The sequence below is a fragment of the Epinephelus moara genome, chromosome 24, assembly GCF_006386435.1.
Source record: "Epinephelus moara isolate mb chromosome 24, YSFRI_EMoa_1.0, whole genome shotgun sequence".
Taxonomy (NCBI): Eukaryota; Metazoa; Chordata; class Actinopteri; order Perciformes; family Serranidae; genus Epinephelus; species Epinephelus moara.
In genome coordinates this window covers 49,866,247-49,880,770 of record NC_065529.1, presented here as the reverse complement: position 1 = coordinate 49,880,770, position 14,524 = coordinate 49,866,247, and the positions used below count along the sequence as shown (strand labels likewise).

The window sequence follows — 14,524 nt, the reverse complement described above, 5'->3', positions numbered from 1 at the left end:
GTACGCCACTTCCCAGTGTTGTGACCTGACCTAATAACAGGCCTCCAATTAAAGTATCAAAATGGCCATGGGAAATAAATAATAGTTATTATCAATAATTATTAATTATGTATTACAATGTTACTTAATTTACATTAAATCACTTTGTGGGGCACTGTTCCTGAAAAGGGAAAAATGATCACCAGTTAATAATATCAGTCTCATGAAGCACTTAATTATCAATTTGGAACTCTTAGTAACAGTTAAATTAATAACTATAACCAAAGTTACCATATTAACAGCAAGTTAAAGGATTGCGGAGTTCTTGACATAGCAGAGGTTGACTCCTCATTCACTTTTGTTCAATATTAAACAGACAGCAGGTACAATTCCAAATGTGTTTATTCATAAAGAAAGCAAAGCAAACAAAACACACAAAGTCTAACTAGTTACTATATACAAGCATGGGTGTGTATATGTGTGTGTGTGTGTGTGTGTGAGAGAGAGAGAGAGAGAGAGAGAGAGAGAGAGAGAGAGAGAGAGAGAGAGAGAGAAGATGATGGTGTGTGTGAAACAAAGGCCATGTGGCCTACGCAAAAAATGGCTGACAAAAAAAAACTATGAGATGGCCAAATCAAAGATGGCTTCAGACAGGGGGAGGTTTTGCCTGACCTTGTGGCCAGGACAAAGACAAAGGAAAAGAAGCAGGAACTTTGGGTTGCCTCTTTGGGTGTAGCTATGTTGAAAGCCAAATTGTGAGTGAGCATATGTGTATGTGACCTGTCAGCTATGGTACTCAGTGGCAGTGGAGACGAAACCGAACCCTTCAGGGTTGACACAGGAGTCAAACAGGGATGTGTCATTGCTCCAACACTGTTCTCCATCTTTGTTGCCGCTATCCTCCCCCAAACAGGCAAACATCTGACCCAGGAAGTCAAAATTATGTACAGAATCGATGGCCAACTCCTCAACATCAACTGATTCAGGGCTAAAGGTAAAACCACCACCAATTCCATCATGGAGCTGCAGTATACGGACGACAACGCCCTCGTAGCCCTCTCAGAAGAGGACTGACAGTGTACTCTGGCTGCCTTTGCAAAAGCTTACAAACAGTTTGGTCTAGCCATTAACATAAAAAAGACCCAAATCCTCCATCAACCACCACCAAACAGCAGTACGCCTGTCCTGCCCACAAACATCTCCACTGACAGCAACAGACTGGAAAATGTGGACCACTTCCCATATCTTGGCAGCCTCCTATCTTCAACAACTGTCATTGATGATGAAATACACCACCGCCTCAGCTGTACCAGCGGGGCTTTCTCAAGGCTAAGAAAGAGAGCCTTTGAGAACTGCGACCTCCAAGCAAAGACCAAACTCCTGGTCGATAAAGCAGTGGTGCTCCCCACCCTTTTGTACAGATCAGAAGCCTGGACCACAAACAGCAGGCACTTCAAAGCACTTGAGGCGTATCATGAGAGATGCCAATGAAAAATCCTTGGGATCAGCTGGGAGGACCAACGCACCAACACCAGCGTCCTGGAGGAGGCTGACATTCCCACCATGACTGCCATCATTGCCCAAAACCAGCTCAGATGGACTGGTCACATTATCTGCATGCCTGACTCTCGCCTCCCAAAACAAGTCCTGTACTCCCAGCTGGTTGAAGGGAAACGTGCCCAAGGAGGCCAAAAGAAGAGGTACAAGGATAACATTAAAACCAACATAAAGAAGTGCCACATAGTCCTTAAAGCCTGGGAAGACATGGCAAAAGACAGGGCGACCAGGAGAAATCTTGTCCGTGAGGGCGCTGCACAGTATAATGATGACCTCCGCTATGCTGCACAAGACAAGCGCAGACTCAGAAAGGAGAGAGCAACCATCAAACAGGCCCACCCCAAATCCACCACCACTGCATTCCCCTGTCCACACTGCACAAGAATAATCGGGTCCAGAATTGGCCTCCATGCCCACCTGAGGACCCACAGGGACCAAGAAGGAGGACAGTCATACTCAACTATGAGTGACCGCAGATGATGATGTGATATGTGTTGCAAAAGGGTCTGGGTTAAAAAACAGAGGATGTTTCATTTCATGCAAGAGTCTGTCTGTGTAACGCATCAGCAAACTAACATCACTTAGCTTTGGTGAAGCCAACTAACCAATAAACTTACTGCAAACAATCACAACAATAACTCAGTGAACAGCATTAAATCACCACTGACAAAGTCTTGCTTTACCTTTACAATTGTAATAATGCTATGCCCAGTTGTTACGTTACCAATCCTTGAACGGCTGGAGGAGCTGCTTTGTGGTGTGCTGCTTTTGTTAGCTGGCAGTTGAAGGCTGGAAAGAGCTTTGATTCCAGAAGCAGTCTATGCTGTGTCCTTGTTTCAAAGGCGCAGATCCGAGGAGGCAGGTTACTCAGGATCCTTGCAGAGTTAGAAATCTGCTGCTAACTCAGCTTAGTTCTCCTTGTTGGAAAGTTAGTTGCAAACCTTGTGTCTGGCACACTAACTTATCTGGTCATCAGGTTGTGTGTCTGCTGGGAGCAGGCCATATTGAGAGCCAAACTACAGCTCCTGCTGTGGGCATGTAAAGCTGAGAGAAGGGGGAAGGGCGGAGCAGGCCATCCTGTGTGATGCCCTACCTCTTCAAAGGTTTAGGAGCAGAAGCGCGCTTCAGAGGTTCAGGAGAAAAGAGCGATGGAGAGTGGAAACTTCTCCTTAAGTTAGCTTGGTGACATCACAAAGTCATGTCGCTGTGACAGTAGTGCCCAATAAAGTATGAAGACTGGTCTCTCAGTTAGGTGTGACAGTGAGGCATCCTTACCCTGGAAATCCAGAGTTCTCGCGAGAGCACAGTTTGAATTTACTCAGCGAGTCACTCTGGCAATCAGTAATGATGTAATGATTGCCCATGTCGTTGGAGCCGAGCTGCACCAATCACATTGGTGTATCTGATAAAGGCGGGCCAGAGGCGAGCTAAACAGATGACGACAGCGCTGCGACAACGAAGTCCGGAATCACTCAGTAAACATTGCAAGATGGGTACGGATGAACACCAGTTTGAAACGGTTTTGGCCACTACAATGAACGAGTTAGACTTGGCTTTTTCTCTAAAAGAGGAACAGAAGACGGCGCTCGAATCTTTCCTTTGCAAGGACGTTTTTGCCGTTTTGCCGACTAGATACGGCAAGATTCTAATCTCCGCTAGTAGCAAAGCGTAAGTATTGTTCTAATTGGTCGTAGTGTTATCCAGTTGCGTGCAGTGATATTTTCAAATGCATGCTTGGTGCCGCCCCTCGAGTAGGGCCATTTTCATTACTCATAGCCAGACCCTAACTCTTTCTAGATTTGAGTCTGGATTTCCAGGCTAAGGCATCCTGCAGAGATGAGCACAAATGGCTGTTCTTTGTTTGATGTACAAAGAACATACAGCCTCGGCCACCATTTCAGATGGTAAGACCGAGAGGAAAGGTCTTTACATGTCCAGTTTAGATCTTAACAAATGACTAATCATCTGTGGTCCAGTGAATCCCAACACATCACAGAAGTTTTGATGTATAAAACCAGACTAGATGGGAGAAACTTTGACACATGCTTATGAACATTTTGGGGGATGGGAAATTTGCAAATAATCCATGTTAAATGACAGAAATTCAGAACATGAGTTTAGATATGCAAAGAATGACTTTCACTGGGTCTTAGACGCTATAAACAAGCAAAACACATCCACCAAATACCTCTTCCATTAGAATATACTGTATTCTCCCTCAAGCCATGATTAGAGTAAATTAACTTCTCTTCAAACAATGCCATAAACAAAGTACAGAATGAGGGGGACAATAAACTACCCATCGGTAGGGCTGCTCGATTATGGAAAAAATCATAATCACGATTATTTTGGACAAAATTGAAATCCAGATTATGCAAATGATTATGCGGTGCACGTGATGACTTATTTACACGACAGCATATCATTTCTGTCTCCACATGGTCGCATGTTTACAATTCTCCTCTGCTCTCTGTATTGCGCACGGCGGAGTTCGGCCCTGATTTGCGCACACACGCACACACACACACACACACACACACACACACACACACAGACCAACCTCTCTTGCTCTCCTTCTGCCATTTTCCGCACACTGTTTTTGAAACCTTTGGTGATCACCTGCCCCTCACATTATTCGATTTCACCTACTTGACTGGTTCGTGGAGTGAATAGAGGAGAGGAGGGGAGGGGGCAGTATTGTGCACGTGTGGCTTCCAGGTGCGTTTGATTTGCAACACAAGACAACAAGAGTAAACTGACAAGAAGCGCATTATCATTTTATGTCGATTATTTTGTTTTCATAATCACTGAAAGCCCAAAATCGTAATCTAGATTAAAATTCGATTAATCGAGCAGCCGTACCCATCGGCACTCTACGTTTTTGAATGTAAAAAGTATGTATGGTAAATCCAGTGGTTGTGTTTTAAAATCAACTTTTGTGCCACAATACATTTGATCTTTTCACCACCCCCTGCAGCGTTGTCAGTGGCATTCCTAAAAAACATCAAAGCAAATCACCAACACCCACATTACATAAGGTCTGAACCCAAACTGAGACATCCACCTTAAAACTAAAACGTCCACTTTCTTGTTCAATATTTTTATTGTTATTCCCATGATCAATATTTCATGACAAGTGTACATCTTAAAGGTTCAAAAATAAGGACAGCAGTTATAAACAAGGACGTAACTGTCCACAATTCTTCTTGAAATTCATGAAATTTTTGACCATACACTATAACCCACCAACCCCTACCCTGAGGGAAACAGATACATACACAAACACAGGACAATACAAACACTTAACCTACACTATATGACAAGATAAATCAAGTACACAAACACACTCACACTCTCACACAAGGGAAGCAGTACTAGGAGTAAGGTAATTGTTCTGTATCATCATCTTCCGGTTGGAAACCACTCAACCCCACAATAAAGAGGTCACCAGAATAACTAATGAAAAGATGGCATCTTGGGAGTTCATGGTTCCCACTGGAAGACATCATCATAGATATACATACATGCATACACAGATCACATGCATGAATACATTTATTATACATAATTAGAGTTCAGTAGTGATATGTTCATGTATTTCTGTAGCCCAATTTGTACTTCAGCTTCTATACTGATTCTGTAGCCCAATTTGTACTTCAGCTTCTATACTGATTAAAACCTGCTGCCACATATGCAGGAACTGGTCCAATCTGTTTTTAATCATGTATGATAACCTTTCCAGTGGAATTAAATTCAAAAACTTTTCAAATCAAAGTGGAACATCTGGAGATTCATGATCAGTCCATCTTTGAAGAATACATTAACCTTGCTGCAAACTAACAAATTCTCAATATTAGTTTAAACTTATCCGCAGATATTTCACCTTCATCTTGTCCTAGAATACAAATATCTGGGTTTAATGTTGACCTGCATTCTAGCAATCCATCAGTTTTCTTTTTAACACCATTCCAAAATTCAATTATATTTGGGCATTCCCAGAAGACATGGAAATATGTAGCTTTGCCAGTGTTACATTTTGGACAGATTGTGGTACAATCAGGATCATATTTGGATCTAATACACTGCGTAACATGAAGTTTGTGTATGATCTTAAATTGTGTTTCATGAGACAGACTTGAGCAACTTATCTTTTTTGCATTCAATAAAATTGTTTCCCATTCGTCTTTACTTATTGTAATCCCAAAATCTAATTCCCAGGAACGTCTACTGACATCAGTATCAATCTTTTCTCATTTTACAAGTTCCCCATACAAATAACTTAATATCTTTTTATGTACAGAGACGGATTTCAGCAGCAATGTTTCAGGAAAGTTAATCTCAGCCTTCTTCTTGTAGTAGGAGAGACTGAACATAACTTCTCAGCTGCAAGTATCTAAAAAAAATGTGTTTGTTCTAATCCATACTCTGTCCTCAACTGACAAAAGGACTTCATTACCAGTCCATCAAACAGATCCTTTATAGTAGTTATCCCTACTTCCCTCCATCTCTTAAACCCAGTATCTAAGCAAGAGGGAGGGAAGTGAGGGTTGTTAACAACAGGTGCAAGATATAACAAGGATTCCACCATCCCATAGTATTTACGTATTTTATACCAAGTGCTTTAAATGTTTTTAACCACAAAATTGTCTTGTATCAAAGAATGTAAGCTAGTTTTTTCTAGCTTAGAAATACTATTTTAAAATCCTCTTTAATCCAGTACAGCATATGTCTCATTTGGGAAGCCCAGTGATAGAACTTGAAATTAGGTACAGACAGGCCTCCCTTGGTTATAGGGAGCTGTAGTTTAATCAATTTAAATCTTGGTTTTTTATTGTCCCATATGAACTTAGATAAATATTTATTTAGATTTCTAAAGTATTTCATTGGAATATCTGTTGGCAACATTTGAACAGGGTACAATATCCTCGGCAAAATGTAATTAATGCGATCCTTCCAGTCATAGACAAACAAAGCACAGACCATCTTTGTAAATCATTTTTGATCTTGGTTATAACAGGTACTATATTGTATTTTGTTAGTTGCTGCAGTTCATATGGGACGAAAATACCAAGGTATTTAACACCATCTCTGCAAATCTGAAATGGGGTTTCTTGCTTACCCTCTCGCAATCTTCCCATAGGTAGCACCACAGACTTACCAAAGTTAATCCTATAACCTGAAAAACTACTGAATATATTAATAACTTTGATAAGTTCTGGCAAAGAGGTTCTTGGGTTAGTTAAAAACAGCAATACATCATCCGCATACAAAACAATCTTGTGCATATGATTCTTAGTAAACGTCCACTTTAAATAAAATGGCTCCTCCTCTGACTAAATGACAAACAGCAGAATACAGTTAATGGAAACTAAATGAAAACACATCATCTTCATTACATCAAACAGATAACTGTACAAACATTTCAGATGTTTAAACACATGTTAGATGATTTTAATCTTTGATACATGTAATTAAACATAGATTTAAAGCAGGGACCTTGACCAGTCCTACATCTGTTCAAGGTGGACCACTGTCTCCTCGGGAGGTTGGTGCCAGAGACTGGTTGAGTCGGGTCTGACACTAGATATTTGTTTGGGATGTCTTTGGATTCCCATTCAGTCAACCAGGCAGACAGGGCATCAAAGTCAGTGGGTGGGGGGTCCTTCCAAATTGGACGTCTAGATTGGAGACGAGCAGGTGGTGGGTTGAAGATGTCGGCGTGGATTGGTAAATGGGGGGAGTCTTTGACCTTTTGTAGCATCCTATAGGTGAGTTCAGTTCGTCTGATGTTGGGGGGTGTATGTTAGATAGGACAGGGAGCCAGGGGGGCAATGGATCAGCGTTCACGTCGCGCCCTCCGTCAGTACCCAGGCATGCCTGAGGAAGCAAATGATCCTACTAGCAGACTAAATTCCAAGAGAAGACGCCCTAGAGCTAACTCAAAGAATCCTAGTCACAGCTCTCAACCTGAAAGCAGAAAAAACAACAAACAGCCTCGAGAGCACCTAATGGTGGGACCTGCCCTCCGAATACTCCAACTCAATGTTGAAGGCCTGTCTGCCACCAAGCGAAACCTCATCCAAGTCGACCATAGAAAAAAGCAAAACAACAAAAATCAAATAATAACAGCAACTGAAACAAAAACAAGTATATCTTTGGAATAATGAGTCATCGGGAGGACAGGTGCAGCTTAACAGGTTAAATTCACTGACTTTTCTCTTTAAGAAATAAACATCATAAACATCCTCTTTATCGCTAACTGCTCTGTTTCACTGTCACACAGACCTTCAGTGGTAATATCTTCACTTTAGCAGCAGGGCTAATTATTGGAAACACTCTCTCAGTGAAAGTGTGTGTGAAGGTGTGTATGTGTGTGTTAGTATCAGGATCAGAGAACGACAGCTTTCCTCTGTTCCAGTCCAGATTCACTCTGATCCTCTGGAGCTTCTTCTGCACTTTGAGATCAGTGAGTGGAGCTGGTAGTGAGCGTGCTGAGTATTTACCTTCAGTGAACCATATTCCCCAGAATCCAGAGTTTATGTGTCCCTTCCTCTGGACAGACTCTGCTAACACACCCAGTGACCAGCCTGTACTGTCTCCAACCTCGACATCCCAGCTGTGAGTCCCTGAGTTAAAGCCCTCAGAGCCCAGGACAGAGCAGTAATTACCAAACCTCTCTGGATTATCAGGAAGCTGCTGTCTCTGTCCTCGTCTCACACTGGTCAGATCTTCAGACAGGATGAGGTTTGGATGAGCAGTGTTTGGGTCCAGAATCAGAGGAGTGTAGGAGACCATGTCCTTCATCTTGTTCCAGATGTTGAAGGTCAGGTTGCCCAGGTGTTTGGCCTCGTCTATCAGAGCTCCTGAGAGCAGCTGTGGATCATCCAGCAGGGGGCGCTGCTGGACTCTGTCCACTGCAGCCTTGTAGTTGAGCAGGAATGAGACGTCTTCAGCTCTCAGCTCGTCCTCTGTGGCTCTGACTGTGTCTGAAAGAGCTGCTATCTCTCTGCTCAGAGCCTCCATCTTCTCCTTCATCATCTGACTCTTCTGCTCCTCTTCCTCCCTCAGTGCAGCCATCCTGGCCTCCTCTTCCTCTTCTAGAAACTGGTGAAGCTTCTTAAACTGCTCCTTAATCTGCCTCTCTGTGCGTCGGGCCTGGACCTTCATGTGTTGTGCTGTTTGTTCACACTTCACTTTAACTTGTTCACAAACCTTTAACTTCTCCTTTAAGGGCTCCAGAGTTTCCTCAACTTCCTTCTTGTGTTGTCGTGCAGCTTCATCGACGGGTCTGAATCTGTGCTTGGTGTGTTTTTCTGAATCTCTGCAGACGACACACACTGGCTGCTGATGGTCCAGACAGAAGAGTTTGAGTTTCTCAGAGTGCAGACTGCAGAGAGCCTCTGAAGCTCTCTGATCTCTCTCCAATAAGAAGGCCTCACACAGGTTCTTTAACACCAGGTTACACGGTGGTTTTGCAGTTGAAGATACTGTCTTACAAACTGGACACTCACGTGCTTGTCTCTGTCTCCACCAGTTCTGCAGACAGTCTTTACAGAAGCTGTGGCTACATGACAGAACAACAGGATCTCTAAAGACGTCCTGACAGACCGGACAGCAGAGATCCTCCTCTGATCTGGAAGCCATTTAGTCTCTGAGTGAAGCTGAAAACACAGCAGACAGAAAGTACAGTCAGTCATGGCTCCCCTCCCTCCTCTACTAACTTCACTGAAATGTACTTTGACTTTGAGTGGTGTTTTTAGTCAAACTCACCTTCAGTGTGTGGAGTGTCAGCAGGTTGAAGCAGCAGTGTTGGAGTTTTAGCTGAACTCACTCAGAGGAAGTTGTTAGTTTGGTCTGAAGGTGAATCTGATCGTCTGTTCTTCAGTCTGTGTGTCTCTCTGCAGTGAGGAAGAATAACTAAGTGTTTCCTGGTTTGTTGCGGGTGAGTCCTGTGAGGGTGGAGCTTTGTTACACTTCCTCTGCTAAATGCAGCACACCATGTAAAACAGGTGTGTGTCTTATTCCACTGTATTGAATCATTGCTGATATGCAGACTGATAGTGTTCAGCAGGCGGATGCAACCTACTTTTGTGTTCAAAAGTAGTTTAAGTGTAGTTTGAAGGAAGTGGAGGAGTTACAATACAATTAAGTAAAATCCTGAATATTGTGTGATATTCTGGGCAGGTCTGGAATGAAGGGATTTAGGAAGCATGTGATATTAACTGGGGTGCACTTGTAGCTACACTGCAGGCCGACAGCAGCAATGACAAATGTAAGAAAACATGGCAGGAATATTCCCATTCAGTTTTTTAAAACCATGAACTACAAAACGAGCACCTTATCACACTGTATAGACGAGGTAGATATTTCCTGGCTAGACTGAAGCAACACGGGGGCCATTTCTATAATCCCAAATATCTGTCACTGAGTGAGTGGTAAAGTTTCACCATTGGCCGTTGCTCTTTCAGAATGAATGGGTGCAACAGTCGGCTTGTTTGAGATGAGCCAGACTGACACAGACCTGCATAATTTCACTCCACATCTTGCTGCGTCAACTGCAGGACAGTTAGGGATTTGTCCAACTTGCTCTCATAGAGCCCAGTCTCACTCCCAGGTCGTCAAATACCAACAATTTGTGACGCAGAAGCCAAGGCACCCTTCAGCGTCTGTATACACCATCAGTCGGTCAGACAGCACCTGTTATGGTGGTATAATACACAGATGAGCAGTGTCAATTTATAACGAGGATGGATGGTGAGATGGTAACATAACTGTAGATATTGTTGAATATTTTCTGGTGCACACCATTTTTGGCTTTTGAATGTACGTTCATTTTTAGTATGGATCCTACGCATTGCTTTATAAATGAAACCCTTTGTGTGGGTTGTGCCGACTGGGACGTCAACTGCTGATGGAGGCGGATATCAAGTGTGTAGCACCCCCTTAGTGTCGATATGAGAGACAAAGGACGACGTGCTTTTATTTTGAAAGAGACTGTATGCAAACTGTACATTTCCTGTGAAAACAGAAGTGTATTTTGAAAACAGACAATGCATGCAACAGGCTGAAGTTGACACGGCGTCCCAGAACGTCAACAACCAACACACCCAGCCTGCTCTGTGGTTGCTGGTCTTCATGGCTCCACACACACGACTCTGAATCAGCATGGACAGTATCAATCAAGAAAAAAGTTACATGAACCAAATATAAAGATCAGAAATTCTGTGAAATATTTTCATATTTTTATATATAAAAACCTTCACAAAACCCTGATAAACTTGTGCCAGACCTCGGGGAGGGCAGGCGCTGACCGCTGAGTTTCTGATTGCCGTGCTGCGGGCCAGCCCAAGAAAACCACATGGAGCCTCCGCTTTGTGGGCCCGTCACTCACTACGCATCGGGGTCGGTGCATTGTGTGCAGGGTGGCAGGCAGGGGCAGGGACCGAGGCGTTCTGATCCCTGGCTTCGCAGACTGGCTCTGAACCTCTCTGGTGGGGAAGGAACCGGAGCTGGTGCGGGAGGTGGAACAGTACCAACTATACAGACTTGGACTCACCTCTATGCACAGCACTGGTTGTGGAACCAAACTCCTGGAGAGGGGCTGGAGTTGCCCAGGGTGAGAGGCGCCGGGCGGGTGCGGGGATACTCTCGAGTCCCCAGCTGAACGCCACTACAAACTGACGGGCTGAGAGAAGAACAACAGTATATTGTGTTAATGCAGCAGAGATGTATTACGCTGGTGGCGTATTTTACAATTAAAGCAAACACAAAGCTGTTAGTGAGCCTCGTCTGTGCTGCAGCTACTTGGCCAGTCACCGTTACTCACATCCTGTAGCTGTTTAGTTGAATTGACTGGATCAGGTTGATTTTATGTGTGATCCATGACAGCCTCATATTATCCAATCACTTCTGTTCATCCATCATGCCCTCATACGGAGCAGAGCGGTGAAAGACACAGATCGAGAGAACAGGAAGGAAAGTTGAGAGAGACAGAGAGGGAAAGAGAAACAGTGTACCAGAACACCAGCTCTTGTTACAAACCACCAGAGACCCTCCTCGACTGCCAAAATCTCCAAATTTGAACCCAAGCTTTCTGGCTGCTAATTATTCCTCGAGCATGGTCTAAACTAAATTTATGACACTAAGCTGGCGCTCCTTGTGGCATCATAAATTAAACTGGCAAAGTGTTTTAGAATCAAACTAAGGCCCCCTGTCCTCCAGTGAAAGGAAGGAAAATTAAAAAGTGGTGAATGTAAACGTGGATATTCACAGAGCCAACTCTGTGACCCGCCTCTCCTTTTCTAAGCAGCTGCCTTGTTAATTTTATTTTATTTTTTGTATTTTCTGTGTTCTGTGTTGTTGTTTTTTTTCCTGAGGCTGAGCAGAATAAACTGACAACAAAACCGCTTGTAATTTAATGAGTCATTGCTGTGTTTCCAGTGACTTTTTAAGCACCAAACTTTGGTGTTTTTTATGGACCTGTGGCTGATTTTCTATTAGGCATAATGTCACAAAAATGTGGTTGTATTTTACAAAGACATCGCTGCGTTTCCATCAGGGACTGTTTCCCCAAAACCAGGTATTTTAAACCAAGCGGCAACCTCGGGGCTGAAAAATGACGCCAACACTTTTTTGCCATAAAAGTTGCAGTTCCTCTAATGGCCACTTGAGGCTGGCTCCAAGATCGAGTTAATCCCCAAAGACCCCCATGTTAAAATGCCCAACTGTGTAACATGTTTACAGGCTGCTACAAAAAACAGTTTGGGCTCTACAGCTGATTTAGTTAATTTCCATGTTTATTACGTCACTCACCCGTTTCTATTTCGATAAGGCTTAAAGTTACATAAAGGTAAGGGGAGGTGGAGGGAGTTTACTTTCTTACTCTCTGTTACCTATTTGTGCCTCCCGTTAAACAAAATACTGGAATCAGCCTATAAAATATCTGTGATGTTTAAGATTTTAATTGACCTATGGCTAAGCCACGCCCCCCCCCCCCCCCCCACTCGGACCAACTTTAAACATTCAGTAAGCGGCGCTATGGCAGGTGTCACAGTACACGGTATTTCGCAGGAGGCAATTGATGATTTTTGGAGACATAACGATCAGATGTCATTGAGAAGTAACCAAAAGGGCCTAAACTACGCATTGGAGGGATATATTCATCATTTTATTGTTGAGAAGGTCGATGAAAAGCTTAAATTACAAGCCAAAATTTACAGGTCACAGTGTACGCTTGTGAACCGCATCTGGTTGCCGTCACCATCAAAGACAACAAGTTAAAGTGCCACTGAAGTTAAGGTTTTTGGCTCAGAATATGAGAAAAGGATAACGGCCTTTTTACCATCTTTACCAAGAGTGTCTCTCCGTTAGTTTGGTGCTACAGTATTTACACTGAATCATTCAGCATAGTGTGTGTTCAGCGAATGTTAGGAAGGACTCTTGCCTTGCCTCTGTAGGAGCATGTGTGGAAGGAGTGAATGGCAGGATGGGGAGGATAGTTACAGCCTAAGCATGAAAACGTATCGTCTTCCTGACTCTCGCTCCTCAGTCATGTTTAGTGCGCCCCTGCACTAGGATTTGTCTCTAAATGCAGCAAGAGCTGAGTGAGCACCAACGTCATGTCTTTCCCTCAGAAAGGGAAATCAGGTTCCAAAAACAGAAAAGAAACAAAGAAAAGGACAGAAAGCAAAATAATTTTGTTTAAAAAATAAGGGTGATTGAGGTGCAGGGGGTCCACAGAGACTGATCATGCATAGGGCCCAGAATTTGGTGCTACACCCCTGATCTTAGTGCAGGGGTGGACTGAACCACTTAGTGCCTGTAAGGGGTGTTTAAGGGGAGTCTATAATGTGTCATTGTGTTGGTGCTTTAAAGCCCTGTAAAGTAATATGATGTTGTTGATCAATAACCTTGTTTGGGTCCTCTGTTTCACTCAAGCAGCATATTTTGTGTGATCACCTGCAATATACTGTAGCAAGCGCACAGGTAATCGCTGCAATGTTGCAGGTAGTAAAGGTGGAGCTCATTTTAAATGCTTTATGTACGGATGGGTAGTGCCATCTATAATTCTTAGGGCTGTCAAGCAATTAAAAACAATCACACATCAATTTTTGCTGTAAAAGTATGTTGTCAGACGTGTCGTAGTAAAGCTGCTGTATTTTGGACACAGTTGTCCCCATGTCCTTGACCACCCAAACTGGTTTGTGAGGGAGTTAGTTAGTCGGTCAGTCACAGGTAGGCTGACTCAGTTTGTGTCTGAACACCTGGTCGAGTGTGGCCTGACGAGGCTGGCTGCTAGCATTAGCATCAGAGGCTGTGCTAGCTCGGACCTCCAGGTTCGCTGCTAAAGGCTTTGTGTTGATGTGATACTTCAGGCTTGCAGTACTTTGATGGTATGAAATTTCCTTCCTGCAGAACCTGCAGAACTTGCAGAGAGCGGTGCTCCTATCAACATCTGGGCATTTCCATAAATGTAAATGTTCCATTCACGGGGCCGAGCAGCATCGTCTCGTCTGCCTCCATCATGTGACAAAGACACTGAGGCCTTCAATGACACACCAGGTCAAAGGGCACCACGGAACAGCATTAATCAGCTACATTTTTTTAACGTGTTATTTTTTATATGATTAATTAATAGAAATTAACACATTATTTTGACAGACCTAATAATTATACATCATCATGGTGAATGAAATAGTAGTCTGATTATCAGGCTGCCGTGGAGAATACTAATTTTCACATATCAATCTTTAGCTCTGTGTTTTTATGAGCCGCACGGTGGTGCAGTGATTAGCATTGTTTCCTCACAGCAAGAGGAATCCTGAACCCAGGGTAGGGGGTTCGAGCCCCTCTGTACGGAGCCTGCATGTTCTCCCTGTGTCAGCGTGGGTTTCCTCCAGGTGCTCTGACATGTTCTCCCTGTGTCAGCGTGGGTTTCCTCCAGGTGCTCCAGCTTCCTCCCACAGTCCAAAGACATGCTGTGAATGGT

The 14,524-nt window shown here is 43.5% G+C and overlaps 2 protein-coding genes across 5 annotated transcripts in view; one reads left to right on the top strand and one right to left on the bottom strand.

The window, feature by feature from the left end:
- The window catches only part of pcbp4 (poly(rC) binding protein 4), a 536,281-nt gene that overhangs the window by 508,643 nt on the left and 13,114 nt on the right, over positions 1-14,524 (top strand). The window lies entirely within an intron of this gene.
- Positions 7,777-14,524, bottom strand: part of LOC126385760 (nuclear factor 7, brain-like) — a 410,666-nt gene continuing 403,918 nt past the window's right edge. For 3 of the 4 annotated variants that reach the window (XM_050037697.1, XM_050037699.1, XM_050037696.1), the window contains exon 2: positions 7,777-9,197. In XM_050037697.1, the coding sequence (XP_049893654.1) occupies positions 7,792-9,180 (1,389 nt within the window). In that variant the 5' untranslated portion in view covers positions 9,181-9,197 and the 3' untranslated portion in view covers positions 7,777-7,791. Of the gene's footprint in view, positions 9,198-9,306; positions 9,446-14,524 lie in introns of those variants that run through there. The other variant, XM_050037695.1, reaches the window with a different exon arrangement.